At 48.6% G+C, this 25,793-nt stretch overlaps 1 protein-coding gene across 3 annotated transcripts in view; it reads left to right on the top strand.

Moving 5' to 3' along the window:
- OPCML (opioid binding protein/cell adhesion molecule like) overlaps positions 1-25,793 on the top strand; it is a 523,993-nt gene that overhangs the window by 484,893 nt on the left and 13,307 nt on the right. Inside the window, exons 4-7 of one of the 3 annotated variants that reach the window (XM_055581183.1) lie at positions 21,957-22,094; positions 22,475-22,595; positions 23,064-23,215; positions 24,104-24,130. In XM_055581183.1, coding sequence (XP_055437158.1) covers positions 21,957-22,094; positions 22,475-22,595; positions 23,064-23,215; positions 24,104-24,130 — 438 coding nt within the window. The remainder of the gene's footprint in view (positions 1-21,956; positions 22,095-22,474; positions 22,596-23,063; positions 23,216-24,103; positions 24,131-25,793) is intronic. The other 2 variants (XM_055581185.1, XM_055581184.1) reach the window with 2 other exon arrangements.

Genomic DNA, 25,793 nt, shown 5'->3' with positions numbered 1-25,793 from the left:
TTAAAATTCCTTTAGCAGTGATTAGAATTCTTAGTTATTTAATTCACACAGCCTTGGACATCTTTTCTTTTGTTTGACTTGCTCCTTAAAATCATTCATTGTTATTTAATATTGTCTATTTTGTATGGACTGTTTCTCCATTGTGCCGTGTTCTGCTTCACAATGGAAGCCTGTTTATCCCTAGCTGCAGTTCATAAAAAGCCTAGGCTTTCCTGGGAGCATCTACAGGTGCCTCTGTGAGGGCTGAGGAGTGGAGGGAGGGAACAAAGGAAGGAATGGCTGTGACCTTGACCCCCTGACTCTTGACTGCATCCTGGGATCCTATACACATTCTCAGAGCCTCCCCAGAAGAGCAGCACAGTTTTTTTTACTTAGTGAATCTTCATTGTTCAGTTACTTGGTCACATCCAACTCTTTGCGACCCCATGGACTGGAGCACGCCAGGCTTCCCTGTCCTTCACTATCTCACAGAGTTTGTTTAAATTCATGTCCATTGAGTTGATGATGCCATCCAACCATCTCATCCTCCATTGCCCCCTTCTCCTCCTCCCCTCAATCTTTCCCAGCACCAGGGTCTTTTCCAATAAGTCAACTCTTCACATCAAGTGGTCGAAGTAATGGAGTTTCAGTTTCACCATCAGTTCTTCCAATGAATATTCAGGGTTGATTTCCTTTAGAATTGACTGGTTTGATCTCCTTGCAGTTCAACAGACTCTCAAAAGTCTTCTCCAGCACTGCAATAAGCATCTGTTCCTCAGTGCTCAGACTTCTTTATGGTCCAAATTTCACATCCTTACGTGACTACTAGGAAAAAAAAACATAGCTTTGACTATTTGGACCTTTGTCAGCAAAGTGATGTCTCTGATTTTTGATATACTGTCTAGGTTTGTCGTAGCTTTTCTTCCTAGGAGAGCAAGCGTCTGTGTGGATGCGTTGACTTTAGAAAAATACACAACGTGAGAGTTGTGAGTTAAGGTTTATTTGGGGGCAAAATGAGGACTGTAGCCCAGGAGATGGCACCTCAGATAGCTCTGAGAAACTGCTCCGGAGAGGCAGCAGGGAAAGGTCAGTATATATGTGATTTTGGTCATGCACATATTTTTGCAGATATTTTGCACATATTACTGCCGGTTACGAGGAGCAGGCATCACCATGAAGGATTTTACTGCTTCTCTAGACATGAGGAGATTGAAGAGTTGGACTCATAAAATCTGCTCCTGAAAATGTCTGTCTGAAGACCTGTCCCGCCAGTTTCCAACCCTACCCCCCTCCCTTGCCTGAGTACAGAGTGCCTCATTTATGCTGTCCACCCTGAACTCCTTTCAGAGAGTGTTGAAGGTCAGCAGCTACAGCAGAACATGACTTAATCCCTGTAGAGGTTGATGGCAAGTGCCCATGGCAAGTGCCAATTTGTAGTTGACAGTAACTAAAGATTGGGGCCACAAGCAGAAGGGGTAAAGATTCCTTTGGGGCCAGAATGAAATATGCTATCAACAATGTCAGTTCCCTGAGTGATGCAGAAATGAAGTCACTTCCCCTCTGGTAGACACCTCTTCTGCTACTCCCTCTGCCAAGCACCTTACAGAGATCTATCCTGGAGAGTGACCTCAGTTATTCGAAGGACAGCACCAGAGGTGGAAACACCCTCCCTAACCGGGACTTCCCTCTGGGCACAATGTAGACTGTGGGTTAGACAACCCCCTGCAGGCCACTGGATCCTCCAGCCTCATTTTCCTGCATTCCCAAGGCACCGCCTGATGCATGTGATCCTTTGTGGCATAAAGGGATGTTTTGGTCCTGGGAATTCAAAATAAAAGTAGAAAGGAAATGAGGAAGCCCAGCGGAACTCTTTTTCAGAGCTGGTTCCAGGGGCATAGGAGTAGATCAGGCTGTTTAAGAATACCCCGTTATGTTTTAGGAGAAGGGTTTGACCTCTAATATATCCATGTTTATGTGATACTTTCCATTATAAGTGCATCACACTCTGTTTGTAAAATTACAAGAGTCTCCCAGGAAGAGAGTGAAGCGGCTGGTATCCCGCACTGCCCCTGACATGTTTATTCAGTCCGGGTTGGGACATGATTGTTATAACCTTATTGGAAAAAAATAAAATAAATTGACATTTTAGACTGGAAATCACATCATTCCTAGGTGGTATGCATGCTGCTGTGTGCAGATATTATAGGTCCCTGCAGTCAAGAAGCAATTTCTGTGCTGGTGTGGGTTTCCCATAGAGCAGCCTGATTGCATGTGAAGGCAGCCCACTGGCCTCCCTGCAACAGGCCCATAGACTCAGTTATGAGGAAGCACAGACACCCTTTGCCCCAGGACCAGGGCTGCCACATCTGTGAGAAGCTCTGGGCGCTGGCGCCCTGCTCTCTGAGCTCTGTCCCCTCACCCCAGCTCTGCCCAGAACCCCTCCGAGGGGCTGTCACTGTGAGCAGTCCCAGAAGAGGTGGTGAAGCATCACCAACGTAGAGGGACTGCCCGGCGGGATGATGAGATGCCTGGTGGCTCCTATCGGATCGGCTATCAGCCCACTGAAGCCTGGCCTCGGGAAGATGGCCCCAGCTCACTGAGCGCTGGTCCTCAGCCTCCTGAATCAGATGCTCATGATCAGACTTCTGAGATGCCTTCTCCTCTCGCTGACCTTGCCAAGGACGGTGAGCAAACGCTGAGTGAGTTACTTGAACTTTATTCCCCCAAGAGCAGGTTAGGGCCTGGAAGAAGCTGGGTCTGTTAGTAAAAACACAGGTGGCAAGTGACTCTGTAGTCACATGGAGTGTAAAACCAGAGACCACACAAATAAGCCCAGGGTGACACAGAGGATGGAGGAAGAGTCAAGCTGACAGGTCCACTGAGTGGTGTCCTGGGCAGCCTGGAGTCTTAGCTTCCCCCCTAAAATGCTGAAAACTACGCTTCCATCATGTCCTTTGCACACAGAGAGTGTCTTTTCTTGCTACTCGTGTGACCATGAGAAGTTTGATGAGAAACTTAAGTGAGTAAATTTAAGTGATTAAAGTGAATGATTTAAGTGAGGGGATTTCTCCCCTGACTCCAGAATTCACTAACCAAGGGACAAACCAGTAATTTTCCTCAGAGGAACTGGGATAAAATAGCTTAAACTTTCCTGAATCCTCCAGTCTCCCCATCCACCATGCTGTTCCAGGTCTGCCTGTTGAAGTGGGGTCATCTGGAGGTCAGTGTCCATCACAGCCTGGCCACACCCCAGAGGCATCTCCTTGCACCACTGCCCCCAGCTAAATTGCATGCAGCCTTTCCATTCCAGCAGATGAGCAGTTTAGATGGCATGCATCTATCTCTTGATGGGTTTGTGTTTGCTGCTGCTGCTGCTGCTAAGTCGCTCCAGTCGTGTCCGACTCTGTGCGACCCCACAGGCGGCAGCCCACCAGGCTCCCCCGTCCCTGGGATTCTCCAGGCAAGAACACTGGAGTGGGTTGCCATTGCCTTCTCCATTGTGTGAAAGTGAAAAGTGAAAAGTGAAAGTGACGTCGCTCAATCGTGTCCGACTCGTAGCAGCCTACCAGGCTCCTCCATCCATGGGATTTTCTAGGCCAGAGTACTGGAGTGGCTTGCCATTGCCTTCTCCGGGGTTTGTGTTTAGGTGTGAATAAATCAGTGGGTAATCAGTCTTATCCCCAGAACTGGAAAGTGAGATGGGAAACTAGGAACGGGTCTCATTGGCGAATTCCCTTCTTTCACTCGCATGCTTTCCCAGCAGCTCTCTGTGAGCCCCCGCCACCTGCCAGGACTTGCAGTGGGCAGGGGGGTGCTGTTGGGGACACTGTGGACGGTCTTGGCATTCACTAAGCTTCCTTGGACAGGCCAGTGACAGAACAGGGGTTTACATTCTGATGCAGGGTTTTCACATGGGCACCTTGACATCCCGAGACGCATTTCTTTGTTGTTGGAGACACATCGTGAGACCTTTAGACACATCCCTGAACTTGGTTTCTAGACGTAAGCAGCACCCCCTCCCCAAGCCCCACTTTTGACAACCAGAATGGTCCTCAGAGTTTTCCACGTGAGCCCTTTGGGGTAAAAATCACCAGGTTGCACTTAAGTGATAAATATAATGATGAAAACAGGCCTTACTGGAGCCTAGAGCTGGGGCATCTCAGACTTCAGAATCAAGTAGTCAGTGTCTCCCAGGAAACAGATGGCACCATTGACCTTGAACAATTGTAGGCAGGTTAATAGGGCTTCCCAGGTAGTGCTAGTGATAAAGAACTCCCCTGCCAATCCAGGAGACATAAGAGACCCAGGTTCAATCCACAGATCAGGAAGATCCCCTGGAGGAGGGTATGGCAACTCATTCCTTGCCTGGAGAATCCCCATGAACAGAGGAGCCTGGTGGGCTACAGACCATAGGATTACAAAGAGTCAGACACGACTGAAGTGACTTAGCACACACACATGCACAGGCAGGTTAATAAGAGAATTATTTATCAGGTGCGGAGAGGGTGTGAAGAGCCACACAAGTAGTGATGTACCCAAGGCTGAAACAGTAGGGCCGTTCCCCTGACCCCTTCCATCTCCTCACTCCCAGTTAGCAGGTAAGGAGGGATCTACCTGCTCAGGAGGGGAGATTTGTGGGTGAGAACCAGCTTGAGAGGAGCTTGTTCTTTACCCAAGTGACCAGCTGGGGGTGGCCTTCTGGGAACACACATCTGAGCTCCTTCCCTCCCCCTGGCCACCCCAAGCAGAAGGCTTTTGTAGCCCATGTGTGCCAGATAGCCCAGGAGAAAGCAAGACAAAGAAGAGGTGCTGTGTCTGAAGGCTGAAAATGAAACATCTGGTATTACAGGCTTCCCTAAAGTGGAAAAGTTAAGTTGAGCCCCAAAGGATACACTAGTTACTTGGGGGAAGGTGGAATAGAGCGTGCAGATGAGGTATGTCATTTCCATTTCACAAAACTCAGTTAAAAGGATCATTGTTGCATTTATAGTTCATCTGTGGAGCCCCCACCAGCCTGGCTGATGAGAAAGTCAATCTGAGTCATGTTTAGGGAGCTGTTTTTTCTCTCTCTCGAGGATCCTGAAGCCTTAGAACATGGTCTCTGGGTCTCAGTCCTCAGGGGTGGGAGCAAGACACCCCTCTGGATGAAGGAGCAAAGAGTGGAGGATAAGGGCATCTCTGCTTCTGGACCCAGCTTCATTGTCACCTGTCTGCATCGCTGTCACTTACAGGCTCCAGCGTGGGAAACGCACAGGTGCCCCCCCCATGGTGGGAGATGCCTCCATCCACCCCACCCCCAGGTTCGCCCACTTCCCTCTCCAGGAGCTGGGCAGTTTGTTTTCTTGTTTCTTTAAAACAAAAGCCTGCATGATAATCATCTCTGGGTGCCTAGCAACCAACCCCTTTAGACCCCAGGACACAAAAGTCATTAACAGTCCTGAGGTGAGAAGCTCAGACCAGGAGACTGCAGAGCTTGGCTTCCAGGATAGGAGAGAGAAGACCTCCCCTCGGTCCTTCCAGCTCTCTGCAGCTTCCAAAACAAAGCACACCCTGGTTTCTTAACAGACTGCCTGTCATGTTACAAAGCAGGGACTGGACCCACGGCCAGTTAGGGGGTGGGGCGGGGTTGAAGCTTGTTGGGTCTGGCAGAGAAATCCCGTGGGGCTGGAGCTTTAACAAGGGGGTGAGAGAAAAAGATGGAACACAGAGAACCTGCTCAGGTATCAAGTACACAGCACTCTCTACTGAGACCCATGTGGTCACCCCAGCACATCGAAAGAGATAAGAGAGCAGTCCATGTCTTCTCACCCTTCTCAGTCCACAAGCAGTCCTGATGAGACAGTCAGGACTTCCCAAGACTGAAGCCCCCATTCTTACAGGGATGAGGGGAGGGGGGCACCCAAACAAAGCCAACAGACAGAGGTGCTCCCCAAACACTGGGTGCCCTCATAGCTAGCAGACACCAGAGCCCTCCTGCAGCCAGCAAAGGATGCAGTGTGGACTTAGTGTTATCTGTCCACCCGCTGACTCCCTGGAATGAAAACCCCAGAGCTGAGTGCTTTCTTCAGCATGGAAGTAGGGGCAGGAGCCGAACGCAGACTCCTCCTGTCTCAGGAATTAACCTGGCTGCCACCTGCGGGCTCCCTGTGTCCTGCTTCCCCCCCATCTCATCGGTGTCCTTGCTAATTCAACAAAGTTATTACCCGATTAATAACTCCTCTGATGGAAGAGTTCTGGGATGAGCTGGAGCTTCCATTTACAATCTGCAGGTGATGGGAAAATTATGTTCAGTTCAGGAATAATTGATGGAAATGGTCTCTCCTCTTCCTCAGCTGATTGGCTTTGTAATTGTGATTTAATAATGTAAATATCACTTGTTTTCTTCTGAAGATGAATCGGCTTTGATTTGCTAAGCTCAAGGTTCTTTGGGCTTGTTTATTTCTTTGAGATTTCTCATGAGACTGAAGGTGAGATGTATTTCTTATTTTGTTATATTTTTCTTTGTATATGCACACACACATACACACACACACACACATAGTTTGAATCAATGGTTGAAAGAAACATTTTTTCAACCAACTCAGCTACTGATGATAAAATATTAGAGCTCATGCTTTTCAGAAATTATCAAATCTAATCCCTAATTTTCACTGGTGATAAAGCAGGAAGCCCAAGGAGGTTTTAAGTCAGTAACTCACTCAGATGCACAAGGAGAGTTAGAGATCGCTTGTGGACCTGGTGTAATGCTATTTCCTAAGTAATGAGGGAAGTTTGCAAAGAATGGCTATGACACTGTGATTTATGATAAGAAATATCTATTTGGCTTTTGTCCAGTTCCTAGCACAGAGCTCCTCCAGCCCTTGGAATTTCCTGAAAGGAGAGGAAAGGTGTCTTTTGTTATGTTGATAAGGTGATTGTTGGATGACACCTAAGGATGGAGGCTGGTTGCCAGGGAAGTTGGGTCCTGTGATCAGGTGGTTGAAACTTTAAATTTCTTCCAACCATAATCTCCTGGGAGGGGCGGGGACTGGAGTTTGAGTTCAGTCATCAGTGGCCAAGATTTCAACCATGCGTATGCCATGAAGCCTCCATGCTGCTGCTGCTGCTGCTAAGTCACTTCAGTCGTGTCCGACACTGTGAGACCCCCTAGATGGCAGCCCACCAGGCTCCCCCATCTCTGGGATTCTCCAGGCAAGAACACTGGAGTGGGTTGCCATTTCCTTCTCCAATGCATGAAAGTGAAAAGTGAAAGTGAAGTCACTCAGTCGTGTCCGACCCTTAGCAACCCCATGGACTGCAGCCTACCAGGCTCCTCCGTCCATGGGATTTGCCTTCTCCGTGAAGCCTCCATAAACCCCCCCAAAAGAGGTTCAGGAGTTTTCAGGTTGTTGATCAAGTGGCGATAATTCAGGGAGGGCGGAAACTCGGAGGACACTACGCTCCGGCCACTTCCTCTGCATCTTGCTCTCTGTGGGTCCCAACTGGCTGCTTCTGAATTATATCATGTCATAGTAAACTCCTGATCTAGTAAGTAAAATGTTTCCTTGAGTTCTGTGAGCTGCTCTGCAAATTAATCAAACCCAAGACAGTAAAAGAATCTGGCTGCAATGCAGGAGACCTGGGTCCTATCCCTGGGTCTGGAAGATCCCCTCGAGAAAGCAATGGCAACCCACTCTAGTATTCCTGCCTGGAGAATCCCATGGACAGAGGAGCCTGGTGGGCTACAGTCCACAGGGTCGCGAAGAGTCAGACACAACTGAACGACTAACACACACGTAAGGAGAGGGACGTGGCGTGCTCTGATCTGGAGCCATTGGGTCAGGAGCACAGGTGACAACCAGGACCTGCACTTGGCATCTGAAGTTGGGTGGGTGGATTGGGTGGGGGGGCGGGGGAAGAGCTGCAGGAACTCCAGGTAGAGAGCACCAGAATAAGGCTGAACTGCAGGACCCTGAGCTGGTGCTGAATTGCTCACTGTAGGGGGAAACCTGCACAGGGGAATGGGGGCCAGAATTGTAACAGCTCCCGATTTCATTTTCCCTATTGAATGTTTCTCTGCTGTTATGGGCACACATCATATACGTATCTGTGTGCTCATGTGTGTGTGATATGCAGAATCAGGTACATAGCATGCCCTGTGCTTGTGTGTGCTCAGTCATGTCTGACTCTTTATAATGCTGTGGACTGTAGCCCACCAGAATCCTTTGTCCATGGGATTTCCCAGCCAAGAATGCTGGAATGGGTTGTCATTTCCTCCTCCAGGGGATCTTCCCAACCCAGGGATTGAATGCACATCTCCTGTGTCTCCGGCATTGCAGGCAGATTCTTTACCCACTGAGACATCGGGGAAGCCCATAGCACTCTGTTACTTACATCACTTCCAGGACTTACCTCGGGGCACAATATTTTGTAACTGAAAGAGCCTCTAATGCTGCATGTGAGTAAGTCAGGGCCACACTACAGGGTAACTGACACTGCATTCTGACCAGTTCTTAAGAGTTGCCCTCTCTGGGTAGTCTTGGAGGGTCCTGGGAAACTATAGGCAGCATCCATACAGCTACCTGTTCCCCCGAGGCTCAAGGCCCTGTCCCTCGTGGAGTGGCACACGAGATGCCCTCCCAATCTCTCTTTCTGTCCAACATCCTTTGGTTCAGGCCTCCCCGTGGAACCCAGTCACTCTTACCATCTTCCCTGCCTTTATCTCCCACGTGGTCCTCACAGGTCCTGCTGTGCAGGCACGGGGCAGGCGTGGGCTGTGGTCCCGAAGAGTATGGGGCCTCCTTGCTGCTGGCTCCTTGCCTGTCATCCAGCATCTGCTGTCTGGTCGGGAAGGATTAGGAGGTGAGCCACGTAGCGAAGGAGGGGTGTTTGCCGGGAAGGTGGGAGGACAGAAAGCAGAGAGCGCTGTGGTCCTGCATTTGAAGTGAACCTCAGACCTGGGAAAATGGGCCCCGAGTCATCTCAGTGGATGATTAGTTATATCTGTAAGACATTATTCCAATCTGCCCATCAAGGGGAGGGAGAAAAGAACAGCTACTTGTCAAAATTGGCGTGCATGGGAGACTGGGAAGGGAAAAGAAATAATTAATTTCCTCCATTAATACAAGACATTACCCCCGGACACACACAGTCCTTCATAATTGTCAGCTCCTCTCTCCCCCATCGCGAAGCAGCCACTGCACAGTGACAGATAAGGCCACCTTGAAGTCACAGGGTGTCTCTGTTCTGAGGTCTGCGTCATCGAGACCCCAGGCCCAGTGCTGGCGGCTGGGCCAGTTCCCCAGTGCACAGGCTGGGGTACAGGGACTTTGTGATGTTTCTTCAGAGGCCAGTGGCCCTGCGCTCCTGGTGGGAGCTCTGCCCATCGACACATGGTCATCAGTTTCCAGAACTCAAAGAATTATTTAGCGTTCTGGGTCACTGACCATGTTGCTAAGTTAAGAAACTTACAAATGACCTTAGAAGTCCTCTGGTGCAATTTCTATTTGATAGAAAAAAAAAAAATATTGGGACTTGGAATGGTAAAAACACTTAGCCCAAACCATACCACGTTAGTGGCGACCCTGATGGTAGACCCAGGTCTTTTGAAGTCCAATTCAGTGGTCTTATATCCTGATTCCTATGATTGGCCCAGAGTCATAGAAGGTCCCATGGAATGTTCCTTCTACAGTGATGAGGCTAAAAAGGGGGGCCAGGGAGACAGATGCCTTTGATGAGAGATCAACTTGATCAGAGTCCAGCCTGGTTGGCAGGCGGGAGACCCACTTGCCTAGAAATAGCTCCCGGTGTGTGGATATGGAGAGTCCTTGTCAAAAAGTTTCCAAGGGCCCCCACCCTGCAGGAAGCGCCCCCGTACCCCGAGCAGAGGACTCGCCTGCTAAGCACCAGCTCCTCGCCCTCCCCTCTCAGCCCAGTCACAGCTGAGCACCTGAGCCTCACTATCTCCCTGCGATGCTTCAGAGCCGGGTCTGTGCTCCACGAAGCGGCCACTAGCTCCAGCGTGACTTGCCTGCCGAGTGCTGCTTGGCTTCGTGGGTGTTTTGCCCAGGAGCGAATCGAAGTATTTCAGAAATATTAATGAAGGTGATAATTAGCACCACTGCCATGCAGCTGTGCCCTAATAAAGGCGAGAAGGAAAGAGAAGAGAAGAAAGAGAGGAAGCAGGAGGAATTAGGCTGCATCTGAGCTTCACCTGCAGAAACCAGGCTGTGCTCTTCCTCCAGGGAGCTGGGAAGGGGCAGCCACAGCATTTCCACACCAGAAGGCTGAGGTCTGGCTTCTGACCCTCCAGGACTTCGGGCCCTGAGCCCCAGCTGGGTGTCTCCCCGGGGAATGCAGGACTGACCCTCACTTGGCCCCTCACCCTGTTCTCCAAGAGGAGACCGAGCTGGTGCGCCAAGAGTTCCAGGATTGCAGAGTCCGGGGGACTGCCCTGCATCCTGGTCCCGCAGGGTCTGACAGCCCAGTCACTGCCTCTCGCTGGGAATAAAGGTGTGCCAGAACAGCCCAGAGTCGGGCACTTGCAGCGGCCCTGGTACTGGGACCAGACGCAGGCTGTTCTGTGGGCCAGAGGGCAGGGGCCATGGTGGTTGTCATCCAGACCAGCATGGTGTTGAGAGCCGAAGACAGCAGTCAGTAATTACAGTGGAAAACAGTGTTAACTGTCCAGGCAAGCCTAACAGTATGATTACCCACCTATAAAAGTAACAAAGGCCTTGATGGCATTGCCACACACACACACACACACACACACACACACACACCAGTCCCCAGGGAACTGAGCGTGGCAGGTGGGGTAGAAGGAAAGTTTTAAGTCCGGCCACAAAGCAAGTGAGAGGTAAAGCATTTGCTATGATGTTGCTCTATCATCAGAAACAATTTCTGGCTTCCTTGGTGGTCCAGTGGTTAAGAATCCACCTTGCAATGCAGGGGATACTGGTTCGATCCCTGGTCTGGGAAGATCCCACGTGCCGGCAGGGCAGCTAAGAGACTGTGGACCAGTGCTACTGAGCCCATGCACGCTAGAGCCTGTGCACCAGCACAAGAGAAGCCACTGTGATGAGAAGCCAGGCATCACAACCAGAGAGGAGCCCCCACTCACAGCAACTAGAGAAAGCCCGAGCACAGCAACAGACACAGTGCAGCGAAAAATGTTTAAAATAAATCAACAAAATTAAAAATTAAAAAAAGAAAGACTTTCCAAGGTGTGGGGAGCAGGGGAGGGACAGAGAGGGAGTTTAGGATCAGCAGATGCAAGCTATTGTATACAGGATGGATAAACAACAAGGTCTACAGTGCTGGGAGCGGCATTCAATGTCCTGTCATAAACCGGGATGGAAAAGCAAAAAAGAAATCATTTGAAGATGTTGGGTCTACCTGACCCCCACGGATTCCGACCCTAGAGGTCTGCTCTGAGCTCAAAACGTCAGTTTGCCAAAGTGCCCTCAGGAAACTCACTGGTTGTATTGGCCTGGGGCCTTTCCATTCCTACGAAATATGGTATTCTTTGAGAAACGGGGTCTGGGTTACTGGAGGTGCCTGCTTAGGCTAATGCAGGCAAGGTCAGGTTCAGCTTTCTGAAAACATATATACATGAAAGAAGCAATAGGTCATTTGGTGCCTTCATCAGCTTTTTTTTTTTTTTTTTTTAAGCAGTAGTTTATTTAGATTAAAGCACAGAATTCATTTCACTTGGTAGTTGTTAACACTGAGATAACCCTGTTGGTTCAGAGTGCAAATAATAGTAATACAAGAGGAAAGCATGGAATAAATAAAAACTGTCCAATTGTCCTTAACATTTTATCAGTAATGTAGCTGTTGAAGCTCTGCTTTTGAAAGTGTGATGATTTTTTTTTCCTTCAACCTCTATGTTTCGGTCTGAACTGTTTATGTATATTTATATTTAGGGACTTTTTAGAATATAAATATTAACTACGTTTTGAATCCAGATCGGCAACCTGTTCCGGAAATGGATTCAAGCTTCCGTCCTCAGCCATTAGTCTGCCTGTGTGTGAAGTCCCAGCTTCCTGCCTTCTGCATCCGCCTTCTCTGGGTCTATGTCTGTCTGTCTCTCTTCTCTCCCTGGCCCACAGTCCAAACTCTCATTTAAGGGGACTGGGTCACATCCTCACAGGTAGCCTGGCTGTTTCTGCATCACTCTTCGCAGCCCCTTCCCTCTGGGTCAAGAGTGTCATCTAGTTTCCAAAACTATCTGATGACTCCTGATTCCTCCTACAGCTAGTGAACGCATCTCAGAAAGAGAGCGTCGGTAAAACCAAGCCAAGCACATGTCTTGGGTTGTGAGTTCATCACACTTTTGTTTAAGTCCAGTGTGGGGAAGGGATGAAGCTGAAGTTGGGAGTCAAGACTGCCTGGGGCCTCCATCCACACTTCCTGGTTGGAAGACAGAGGGAGCCCAGTGTTGCTGGGTGCCTGCCGTGGCGTAGGGAGAGGTTGGGGTGGGGAAGGCTGGAAGTGTGCAGAGATGAGCAGAGAGAGCAGATCTAGTGAGGAGAGAGTTGGGGGAGGGCAAATTCAGGGGTTCAAACCCCCAGCCATCATGTGCAGAGTGATCAGAGTTCAGCCTGACCAGTCACACAAGGAGGTCAAAGAAGTTGGGGTGTCCTTCCCTTTCTGTGTGTCCGCAACTGAGAGTGGATGACAGCAGGTGGGGAGTGAGTGCTGAGGTTCTCAACTGCTGAACTTACCCTGGTTCCCAACTCATGTGTGTTCTAAGGTTTCTATCCTTCAAAAGAAGGAGGCTTTTGTGTCAGGAGGTGTGTGATGGAGAAGGACACCAGGAGATCCCTAGGAAGGAAGGAGAGACCCTCTTCCTAGTCTGTGGATTTCCAGAAGGAGGCTCCTCCATCTCCTCTCCCTCGGGATCACTCTTTCTCCCCCCAGGGAAGATGGGGGACTCGGGTAACTGTGAGGTTATTTGCTCCAACAGCTAAACAGGGACAAGACCATCAACTCCCAGTGAGGGCTGCAGTCCTGGTTTCCATCACCTTCTGATCTACTCTACTTGGGTCTAAGGAGTCCTTCTAATGCAGACTCTTTATTTCAAGGCAGCCCTTCTCGCAGGTCCAGTTTGGGGCCCACGGTCAGACCTTACTCAGCTTGAGTCCTTGCATTGTACAAGTCCAGTTGTCTTGAGTTCATAGGGAGACAGACAAGACCCACATTAGTCTTGCATGCCGAGCCCAAACTGTAGACCAGCTTGACAGCCACGAAGTTGGTGTTTCACCTGCTCAGGGTTCATTTTCTGTGATTCTGTTCTATAGACCAGAATCCTGGAGAGAGAGGGACGAGTGACACGAATTGGGCACACATCCCCACGTGCACCCCTGACAGTGTCTGCCTTGTCCCGAGCACTCCCAGGGACTGAAGCAGGGGGAGGGCTCCAGACAACGTCTGTCCCCCCCGCCCCCCACCCCGACTGAGGTGACCTGGCTCCAGACCCCGAGGGTGGGGTTTCCAGCAAATATACAACCTGCCCATCAACCCACACTTTTTCCTACGCATGGAGCACTCCTCACAAGAGTCGGATTAGCTCTTTGATCACTCGCATGGCTACCCAGCTTTGATGAGTGGGCAAGGGACTGTTCATTCTCCAGGGTCAATCAGAAAGCCTGGTGGGAGCCTAGCTGATGAGCAGCACGCATGGGGTCGTCGGGGCGTTTGACTCCACGTTTCCAAGGTCGGTGATGTTAGGAATCGTGTGTAATAGCCCCTCTTGCTGGGGAGCCAGGAAACTAACTACAGGCTTCTTCGGAAGCCCTGCCTCCTGAGTCCAGTGCCCTCGGGGTGCGCCCCTCCCACCGCCTTGCTTCCGGCTGCAGCTCCCCTCCCCTTGCTTTCTTGCCCATCTTCGTTCTTTCTTGGCCATTCCTTCCCAAGGCCCATGCCTCCCTGGGCCAGCGCCTCCTAACCTCCATCGTCACCCCCTCCTGCCCTCTTCCTCCAGGGACCCTCCCCCAGACATGTTCCACAGGAGTCACCTCCTGACAGGTATCCTGGCGAGAGCTGTGACAGGTGCTGGCGTTTACTTCCCAAAACATCTTCCCCAGATAGAACAGCAGCTTCCTGTGGCTGACAAGGACGGGTGGAGGGGCTGGGGGCCCCTCGCTGGTGGCTTTTCATCAAAGCCAGTTTCAAAGGGAGAAGCTGGGCAGCATTTTGCCTCCAAATGAGGATGATTTCTTGAATGAAGTGAATAGTCTGGCAAAGGAATAGGCCACCCCCTGGAATCCTCCCTGGGAGACGTTCGTGTGGAGGGAAAGATATTCTGTCAGGGACCATCATCAAAAGAGTGGAAGGCTGAAATCTCTGACCCTTCCTGGTACTTCCAACTCTATAAATCTAAGGACTTGGCTGGGGAAGAAGAAGGGAAAATTGGGCCAAGAGTGACGGCTGCAAAACAGCAGGCTTGGAAGGATGGGATGTGGAGGGAGAAAGAAAGAGAAGTGGGTCAGGAAGCTCCTAGATTTTACTCTGAATTTTCTCTTTGAGCTTTTCACCCCTGAACACCCAGGTTTATTCTTCCATCTCTAATAAGTCTTTCTGACCCACCATCCCTGACTTGAGAGTCCAAAACAATTAAGAATGGAAAAATTGAAACTGAAAAGAAAAACGTATAAAATATTCCAGTTCTCGGCTCATCACCCTATGGACTCCCCAAGGTCAAGGACCTTGCCTTCAATATCCTCTCCACCTCCTGGCTTCTTACCCATCACCTCACTCATCATAAGCATGAGTGAAAAAGCTGCAGGTGACATTAGGAACAGAAGGCCGGACCAGGGACCTTTCTTCCTGGGGTGTGTCTGCTCCCCCTGCCTCCGTTTCTGAAATGGTGCAGACCCTGCTGCTGGGGGTTACATGTTCCTTGTGCTCCAAGACTGTTATGTCAGAATGTATACTCCTGCACAAGAGGCTGCCTTGTGCCCATGGAACCCTGGGGCCAACTCAGCCCCTCCCCAGGCACGTGCCTTGCATCTGCAGGGTTCGGGTCCAAGAAACCCCTCCATCCCCTGATAAATGGCCCCATTTGGATCCCTGCAGATCTTAATCTTCCTAATACAGTGAGCTGGACTTATCTGCTTCAAAGTGCTCCTCCGTGGAAAGAAATAACCCGCATTTTTAATATATTTCTGCCAGTGATGCGAAGCCCACTTCCTTTGACTTCCAATCATGTAATATTTGGCTGTCCCAATGCATAGGGCAGGATGAGATGCCTCTGGGTTACTGGCTTATTTCAGGACCTCTTACCAGAAAGCAAAAGTGTGGGGCTGATGTGAAACTCTGATTTTCATATCGTCAGAAAAAATGCTGTAGTCCTGTAGCCTATCTATTCTTTAAATCTCTCTGACTGTGTCTTTACAACCTTTCCCATGGTGCCCAGAGCATCCTGCCTGCAGCCTGGGCATCTCACCTGCACCCCATCTACCTTTATTCCCTTCCTTACATCAGTGACTCCTCCCTCCTTTCCTGTCCCTACTCATGTATTTCCTCCTGCCTGTCTCCCTCTCTCTGTCCCCCAGTCAGCAATCTGCCTACTGGCAGCTAGCAAAGGGGATTCAAGCATTTGTAGCCTCCTGCCCTTTTCTCTGCAGTGTGGAATCAGGATTTTATGTCACAGCCAGAATTGCAGAGGGCAGGGAAAGCATTCCACACTGCAGTTTGCCAGGTCTCCAGGCATTTAGCAACCTAGATTTGTTCTGCTTTGCAAATCTCACCCAGTATTCAAAGCGGTTAAGGAAACAGCATCTCCACCCCTTTCCTTGGGCTTGAGGTGGGGACGAATGTCAACATCTTCTTCCTTTTCTTAGCAAAAGTGGTGTTCAAGGGTGCGTGTGTTTTTCAGTAAGATCACAAGGACACGGTGGGAAAGGTAGTTTCAAGGGGCCAGATCCTCAGCGCAGACCTGCCAGCCAAGCTTGCAGCTCCAAAGAAAGGGTGCCTTTTGAGACGCAAGCTCCACGAGGATCTCAACTCAAGGGGCAGGCAGTAAATGTCACTGACCAGCCAACCCCTTCACAGGCCCAGGTGCACAAGAGAGTCAGAATGGGCTGAGAACAGCGCATGGAGAATGGGGACAGGAGGCCAACAGAATGGAAGTCCTGAGACACTTAGAAACGGGGGCAGACTGGGTGCAGGCAGGATGCTCTGGGTACCACGGGAAGATTCTGAAGACACAGTCAAAAGGGACTTTACAGAAAAGATAGGCTGCAAGCCTAGACTGTGTTTTCTGAGAAAATGTATGAAAACGCGAGTTTTCACGTCTCCCCCAGTTTTGCTTTAAGGTAGAAATGCAGAAACCAAGCCCCACCCTGCACCTACTGCATCAGAATCTATATGTAATACATAAAATCTCGGAGGAATTTATGTGCCAATTAAAACCCGAGAACCACTTACTTTACAGAACAAACTTGACGAAATTCATTTTCTCGCTTAATGAGGTAGTATTATCGTAACAACCCTCAATTTGTGCAGAACACTCTTACTTCCTCCCTTATTTGCTGTCACAGAACAGTCCATGCAAACAGAACAGAGAGTGGAGATAAATCCCCGCGTTCCAGGGAGTGGCCTTGTTGTCCAGCAATTTCCCCCGTGGAGGACCCAGGTCTGTCCCCTCGCTCTGGTAGAAGACACTCACTCGGGGTCCCAATGCAAAGACCCCTGTCATCCCCAAAGGGCTCCCTCCCCTCTGTGCTGACTAGCATCACAGATCTGCATCATCAGGGGCTTTAAGCCATTTGTCTGGTGTAAACTGGGCAGCCTGCTGTGGGTCTAACTCATTCTCCCCAAGAAAGGTGGGTCAGTGACCCCGCCAGAGGTTCCTGCCAGGCCCACTGCAGGTAGCTCATCTCCTTGGTTAAGTACAGGGAGGTTAATTACTCGTGGCAAATTCACTGCAGTACAATTTGAAAGAATGATGGAGCCTTCATAGGAGAAAGCCGTCCTCTCCATCCTGTATATTTATCCACCGCAGAAATGGCACACTGAGTCTGGAAAGTCATTATGTCTGTATGATTTTGCTGTTGTTTTTTTCCTTCGAAACACTTAGGTTGGTCAACCAGCATCATTTTAATGAGCGAGGCAATTTTTATCTTTGTTGTTGTATGGTCACGTCCAACTTTTTGAGACCCCATGGACTATAGCCCATCAGGCTCCTCTGTCCACGGGATTTCCAGGCAAGAATACTGGAGTGGGTTTCCATTTTCTTCTGCAGAGGATCTTCTCGACCCAGGGATGGCAAACATGGGTCTCCTGCATTGGCAGGTGGGTTCTTTACCACTGTATCACCTGGGAAGTATCTTTATTACACATCCTGAAATAAGTGGTTTCAGAATCCCCTTTGACACTGAGATGTTGTTAAGTCTAAGAGAAATAAGGAGATGAGGGTGAGAGAATGTTGACATCCCTCTAATGATCCTGAGGAGTTAGATATGAGCCAGCCTGGATAATTAAATGTCTGTGAGTTGGAGGGCTGTGACCAGCCCTGCTACCCCGAGATCCCAGCAAACAGGGTCCCACCCCGGGGCCCAGGAGGCAACTGCCCTGGCGCATCTCCCTCACAGTTTTCAAAGTTCTTGTCCAGTGCCTGGGACCAGACTTAGCCCGGTAATACCATTCTGAACTGACACTCAGATCTCAGGCTGGGAAGTGTGAGCTTGCCCAGAACCCCGTTTTCCCCTTCACCTCTGCTTCCAGTCACTCCTCACGTGGGTTTGACCAGATTCCCCAAGATCCTGAAACTCTCCCTGTGGGCTTGTCCTGGGGTCATATCCACAGGAACAAATCCCAGGAGGCTGCCCTGGCCAGTAATTGCTCCTGCTGGCCAATGATGCAGGATTTCCCTCACAAAATAGCATGAGATTGGCCTCCCAGGGCAGTGCTCATTTGGAGACTCTGTTTGTTTACATGTTTGCCTGAAGCCCCACACTTTCTGCTGTTGGTCTTAGCAACCAGGATCCAGACACTAAAGGCAGAGCCTGGATGGGTGTGCTGAGCTAAGGAGGGCATGGTGGCAAGAAAGGCCAGAAGAGCTGAAAAAAGTCAGTGTCCTGGGAAAGGGGTAGGTGGTGGGAATGTCCCAAGGCTTCTATGTCAGCGGAATCAGGATGCCAAAGCACCTGCCTGGTGTCTGCCAGTCAACTCCCCCAGCCCCAACATCTGCTTCCTGTCCCAAACCCATTGTGGGCCCAGACTTGGCTGATTGAGTGACCATTGGATTAGATATGCTTCTATGGGTTTGGAGAAAATTTACAACACATTTTTATTGTCCTGAAAACGAATTCTGCTCTCATGCCCAGAGCACAAGAAGGAATCAGGTATCAGGCTTATAAGAAATGCAAATGGATGTACTTTCTCCTTGGCCTTTGGGGGGCTGGGTTTTTAAAGGAGGCTGATGCTTTGGCAGATGCAGGACGATAGAAGGTCTGTCCTCTTTGCACTGAGCCACGGGAAGTGGAATGAGGGATGAGGCAGAGACAGATCTTTGCAAGAGTATGTCCTGGTGGCTGCAAACAATGTGAGTTTCTCAGCCCAAGAATATTTGGGATCATGAATTGCAAGTTTCACAAATGTCTAGAAATAAGAAACGCAGGTCCATTCCCTGGGTTGGGAAGAACCTCTGGAAGAGGGCATGGCAACCCACTCCAGTATTCTTGCCTGAAGAATCCCATGGACAGAGGAGCCGGGTGGGCTACAGTTTATAGGGTTGCATAGAGCTGGACACAACTGAAGCGACTTAGCACGCATACAAGCAAAGCCTCCAGAATGTCCCACAAAGCTGGGTATTACAATTATTAAGTACCTTCACCCCAGGTTCGAGTAACCAGAGCTCTATCATTTGGGGCTCTCGGTTATTTTATGTTGGCAAATGTTTATTGAACACCTACTACATAGCAATTAAGGAGGGTTTCTTCATTCATTCATTCTCCATTGTATCTTCCCCAGGACATTTGAAACCAACCAACTCTTTTGTGTCTGTTTGTACCAAAATGTTAAGTGATTACTTATTCATTCTACAAGTCTTAGTAGTTTGTATTCTGTGTACAAAGGCATGTAGTACATGGTGAAAATATAGTGAAAAATGAAGATGTCCATATTCACATACCCTAACATTATTCCCACATTTAAAAATTTATGTTGCTGACCATGGCAATTCTCTTTCAAAATATCAAAGCTTATTAAAGTGCTACAGTATTTCACATGTACTCTCTTAGTTAATCCTCATAATAATATTTTTAAAATGAATGATATGATATAGTTTTGGAAGTTTTGGCCACAGCAATCAGAGCAGAAAAAGAAATAAAAGGAATCCAAATTGGAAAAGAAGAAGTAAAATTCTCACCGTTTGCAGATGACATGATCCTCTACATACAAAACCCTAAAGACTCCACCAGAAAATTACTAGAACTAATCAATGAATATAATAAAGTTGCAGGATATAAAATCAACACACAGAAATCCCTTGCATTCCTATACACTAATAATGAGAAAATAGAAAGAGAAATTAAGGAAACAATTCCATTCACCATTGCAACGGAAAGAATAAAATACTTAGGAATATATCTACCTAAAGAAACTAAAGACCTATATATAGAAAACTATAAAACACTGGTGAAAGAAATCAAAGAGGACACTAATAGATGGAGGAATATACCATGTTCATGGATTGGAAGAATCAATATAGTGAAAATGAATATACTACCCAAGGCAATTTATAGATTCAATGCAATCCCTATCAAGTTACCAACGGTATTCTTCACAGAGCTAGAACAAATAATTTCACAATTTATATGGAACTACAAAAAACCTCGAATAGCCAAAGCAATCTTGAGAAAGAAGAATGGAACTGGAGGAATCAACCTGCCTGACTTCAGGCTCTACTACAAAGCCACAGTCATCAAGAAAGTATGGTACTGGCACAAAGACAGAAATATAGATCAATGGAACAAAATAGAAAGCCCAGAGATAAATCCACGCACCTATGGACACCTTTGGAGAAGGCAATGGCACCCCACTCCAGTACTCTTGCCTGGAAAATCCCATGGATGGAGGAGCCTGGTAGGCTATAGTCCATGGGGTCGCTAAGAGTCAGACATGACTGAGCGACTTCCCTTTCACTTTTCACTTTCATGCATTGGAGAAGGAAATGGCAACCCACTCCAGTGTTCTTGCCTGGAGAATCCCAGGGATGGGGGAGCCTGGTGGGCTTCCGTCTATGGGGTCGCATAGAGTCGGATACGACTGAAGCGACTTAGCAGCAGCAGCAGCATGGACACCTTATCTTTGACAAAGGAGGCAAGAATATACAATGGATTAAAGACAATCTCTTTAACAAGTGGTTCTGGGAAAACTGGTCAACCACTTGTAAAAGAATTTGAACACTTTCTAACACCATACATAAAAATAAACTCAAAATGGATTAAAGATCTAAATGTAAGACCAGAAACTATAAAACTCCTAAAGGAGAACATAGGCAAAACACTCTCTAACATACATCACAGCAGGATCCTCTATGACCCACCTCCCAGAATATTGGAAATAAAAGCAAAAATAAACAAATGGGACCTAATTAAACTTAAAAGCTTCTGCACAACAAAGGAAACTATAAGCAAGGTGAAAAGACAGCCTTCAGAATGGGAGAAAATAATAGCAAATGAAGCAAAAGACAAATAACTAATCTCAAAAATATACAAGCAATTCCTACAGCTCAATTCCAGAAAAATAAATGACCCAATCAAAAGATGGGCCAAAGAACTAAATAGACATTTCTCCAAAGAAGACATACAGATGGCTAACAAACACATGAAAAGATGCTCAACATCACTCACTATCAGAGAAATGCAAATCAAAACCACTATGAGGTACCATTTCATGCCAATCAGAATGGCTGCGATCCAAAAGTCTACAAGCAATAAATGCTGGAGAGGGTGTGGAGAAAAGGGAACCCTCTTACACTGTTGGTGGGAATGCAAACTAGTACAGCCACTATGGAGAACAGTGTGGAGATTCCTTAAAAAACTGGAAATAGAACTGCCTTATGATCCAGCAATCCCACTGCTGGGCATATACACTGAGGAAACCAGAATTGAAAGAGACACGTGTACCCCAATGTTCATCGCAGCACTGTTTATAATAGCCATGTCATGGAAGCAACCTAGATGTCCATCAGCAGATGAATGGTTAAGAAAGCAGTGGTACATATACACAATGGAGTATTACTCAGCCATTAAAAAGAATACATTTGAATCAGTTCTAATGAGGTGGATGAAACTGGAGCCTATTATACAGAGTGAAGTAAGCCAGAAACAAAAACACCAATACAGTATACTAACGCATATATATGGAATTTAGAAAGATGGTAACAATAACCCTGTATACGAGGCAGCAAAAGAGACACTGATGTATAGAACAGTCTTTTGGACTCTGTGGGAGAGGGAGAGGGTGGGATGATTTGGGAGAATGGCATTGAAACATGTATAATATCATATTTGAAACGAGTCGCCAGTCCAGGTTTGATGCACGATACTGGATGCTTGGGGCTGGTGCACTGGGACGACCCAGAGGGATGGTACGGGGAGGAAGGAGGGAGGAGGGTTCAGGATGGGGAACACGTGTATACCTGTGGCGGATTCATGTTGATATATGGCAAAGCCAATACAATATTGTAAAGTTAAAAAATAAAATAAAATAAAAAATTTAAAAAAAAATGAATGATATGCCCTTCTTAACAAATGATCTGAAAAGTTAGAGTGACTTGGACCCAAACGTATTGACCCAAGATTCAATCAGAGAATTTCTTCAAATACTTTGGGGCCAACAGATGTCTAGAATCTTTGAGTTGAGGTTCAAACCCTATTTTGTGGATTTTTGCATTCCTTCTCCTCTAAATTCTAGATGGAAATACAGTTATGTCCCCAGTTGCATAGGTTCTTGATTGTCTCTGTCTGTTTCTTGCCTCCCAGAAGGCCAGGGCTTTGTGAGTGAGGACGAATACCTGGAAATCTCTGACATCAAACGTGACCAGTCCGGGGAGTATGAGTGCAGCGCCTTGAATGATGTTGCTGCCCCTGACGTGCGGAAAGTAAAGATCACTGTCAACTGTGAGTGGACCCACTGTCGGGAGTCCCAGGGAGCAGGAGGGCATGGGGACAGACAAGTAATGGCAAGGCCATTTTCTTAATAGACCCAAGCTGTTTCCAACAGGAAAACACTGTGTCAGATCTCTGTGCTCATCACCATCTCCAGGGCCATGGGGCCTTCCTGTGACTGTCAGAGCTTTTAGCTAATGGGGAGAATTGTTAACTCTGGGTTCATTTGAAGGCTTGAAGAAGATGCCAGGTAAATGCAGTATCTTCAAGCAAGAAGTCCTTTTCCTAAGATAGATGGTTGTTTAGCTGGAGGAGGGGGTATATATAGCAGGTGACTGTCAACTGTCCTGCCTCTCATCTGTCTTATGGCCTTGCTCCGCATCCCCCCACAGATCCCCCCTATATCTCCAAAGCCAAGAACACAGGGGTCTCCGTTGGCCAGAAGGGCATCTTGAGCTGTGAAGCCTCGGCAGTGCCCATGGCTGAGTTCCAGTGGTTCAAGGAAGACACCAGGTACCTTGAAAGCAGAAACGGGGCGTGTCTGAAGCAGAGTTGATGGGTGATGCCCCACGCAGAAGGAGGGTGATGGAGTCCAGGGGGGAGATACAGCAAAACCAAACTGATGACAGCCTCCATTATAACAGAGCCTCCTTTTAGAACCAGCAGCAAAAAAGCAGAGGAAGTTGGGAAGTGGGCAATGTGGATCGACTTTGTTTCAGAATCTGAGATTAGCTGTAGACGGGGCCATCTTGAAGGACTAGGAGCCCCAGAAAGCAGCCTGGGAGTGTTGGCACCTTCCCTTCCCACCCCTGATGGAGACTATGGTGCTTACGGCTGGAGGGAGAGGCGCTGGGTTAGTTGGAGGGAAGGGCTTCGTGCAGAGGAGAGTTGTGTGTCAGGGGGTGAATCCCCAGCCACTCTTGCCTGCCCCCTCACTCCATGAGTGGAACCAGACCCACAGTACCTCCTCTTCTTTTGCAGGCTGGCCACCGGCCTGGACGGCATGAGGATCGAGAACAAAGGCCACATATCCACGCTGACCTTCTTCAACGTCTCAGAGAAGGATTATGGGAACTATACTTGTGTGGCCACGAACAAGCTTGGGATTACCAATGCCAGCATCACACTGTATGGTGAGTGCAGGAGGCCTGGACGCGGGGCTTGGAGGGGCGGGGGAGGAAGGTGAGATCCACTGGCCTGTGTCCATCCATACTGCTCCCCCCTCCACCTAAGATGTTAACGCAACCCCACCACCCCACCTGGTCATTCTCTTAGCCTGTGATGCTGTGGTGTTTACAAGGCAACCGATAGCTCCTGGTCTATCGTGAGGCGAGCTTTCCACCTTACAAAAGGAGTGAACCGAATTCTGAACCACGTTGCACAGTGGTTGCCTTAAACAAGATGGAACCACAGAAGAGTTCAGCTGCAGCACTATCGGTCTGAGGAGTAAATTAGATATAGTGTTAAGATGCCCTACAGGAAGAGTGTATGATTCTAGGGGTTCTAGTTGCAGTTGTAAACCAGGTCAACTCTGCCATCCTAACTGTCATAGTGACTGCATGGCATGTTCTCATTCATCGGAATGAACGGAGAAAGAGGCTGGTCCTCATCAGGCCATCAGCTGGGACATTCCATCCCTTCTCTGAGGGTCTCCCCCTCCTACACGGGGCGAGGGGGCCCCAGAGCCCCGAATGGCCCCTCAGGAGCCTTCATCCCGCCTTCCCTCCATTCTCACACTGCCGTGTCCATCTCCTCGTGCAACATTTCACCCCACCGGCCAGGCCCAGCTTGTTGTGATGGTCCGTGTGTTTATGTGTGTGTTTATTTGCCGAGATTTGGCAAGAGGGAACTGTCTGGTAACTAGGAAGGAAAGGTGTTCATTGTTCATATGGACCTCAGACCCTGAACAGCTTTCAGCATTGACATGAACTAAACTTTGTCCACCAACCATCTGAAATGTGTGATCTATGTCTCTTGTTTTCTCTCTGCATTGTGTGTGCATTGTGCTGTGTGTGTCTTAGAAATAAGCCCCTCATCAGCAGTGGCAGGTGGGTACCGCATGTTCCTTCACTCCTCTGCCTGCCTGAATGCCTATGCTTTTGATGTTAAGCCTCGTTCCAAGATAGGCTTGCCTGCTCCTCCTCCCTGACTTTTTCTCCTTACTGGATAGACTTCAGGGGGCTGGTGTGCACAGTTTAGGTAACAAACATGTAGAATATGATGGCTTTTGTTGTTTTTGTTTAGTCACTAAGTTGTATCCAACTCTTTGTGACCCCGTGGACTGTGGCCCTCCAGATTCCTCTGTCCATGGGATTTCCCAGGCAAGAATACTAGAGTGGGTTGCCATTTCCTTCTCCAGGGCATCTTCCCAACCCAGGGATTGAACCTGCATCTCCTGGGTTGCAGGTGGATTCTTTACCAGGGAAGCCCATGATGGCTTTTACACACATACATATGAATATCGTTATTCATTTCTGGAGAAGGGATCTCTCCAAAACGATAAACTTCTACTTGATGGCTTTTAACAAGGATGTGTATTCTATTTGTATATAGCACTAGGGGAACCCAGCCCAGACACCAAATGGCTTATCAGATGATTGTCTTCCTGGGGAAGTCATCCTAATGTTGTTTAGCCACTAAGTCATGTCTGACTCCCTGTGACCCCATGGACTAAAGCAGGCCAGGCCTCCCTGTCCCTCAAGATAATCCCTTCAGCCCAAAGCAAAAAGGGCTAATGACTTAATTCTGAAAACTTCATTTTAAGATATGAGTACTTGGGTCATGTTCATAATGATCATCCTCAGTTCAGTTCAGTTCAGTCACTCAGTCGTGTCCGACTCTTTGCGACCCCATGAATCGCAATCATAAAACCTACCATTTACCAAGTATCAACTGGTTTCCACTCATCATGCTAGTTTTGTGCAAGATAGGTTATTAGCCTGTTTTAAAGACGGGTAAGAGGAGGACCCCAGAGGCTAAGTGACACTGAGGTATATGTAGCTAGTGAAGAGGTATTGATGAGACCCAGACCAGACCCCTCCTCAGTGCTAGAAGGTTTACCAGAGGACGTGAAACAAGGGCACACACACACACACACACACATACACACACACACATACACACACACATACACACACACATACACACACACTCATACACACACACATACACACACACATACACACACACACACACACACACACTCACACTCTCAGGCTGAGGGGAAGCCTCCACACAGCCCTCCTTATCAAGGACCAATCTCAGCCACGGTGACTTGAATCGTCCAGACCAGGAGTCGGCTCTGACCTTCTCCTCTCCCAGCTCTGGGTCTGCCACTTTCACGGCCAGTGGCTCTGCCCACACCTTGGTGTCTGTGATTGTCCATCCCTTGGTCTTGATAAAGCTGATGAGATTGGCAAAGGATGAGGTTGGGGTGCTGCCCTGCACTGACCCTGCGGTGACCCTGTGAGCTGGTGGGGTTGCCCGTGGGGGTGTGGCTGACAGGAGGAGCCCAGGACTGACCACTAGAGGCCTGGATGCTTGTCCCCCTGTGCTGTGAACTCAGGAGAGAGGTGTGTCCCAGCCGAGGACAGCAGCTCATGGAGATGAAAGATACATTCTCCCGCCAGGGCTGCTATAATGAAAGAGCATAGGCTGGGACAGCAGAAATGGATTTTCTCATAGTTCTGGAGGCCAGAAGGCCAAGGTTAG

The sequence above is a fragment of the Bubalus kerabau genome, chromosome 5, assembly GCF_029407905.1.
Source record: "Bubalus kerabau isolate K-KA32 ecotype Philippines breed swamp buffalo chromosome 5, PCC_UOA_SB_1v2, whole genome shotgun sequence".
Taxonomy (NCBI): domain Eukaryota; kingdom Metazoa; phylum Chordata; class Mammalia; order Artiodactyla; family Bovidae; genus Bubalus; species Bubalus kerabau.
Note: the sequence above shows the minus strand (reverse complement) of the source record. Positions and strands in the feature narration are given on the sequence as shown.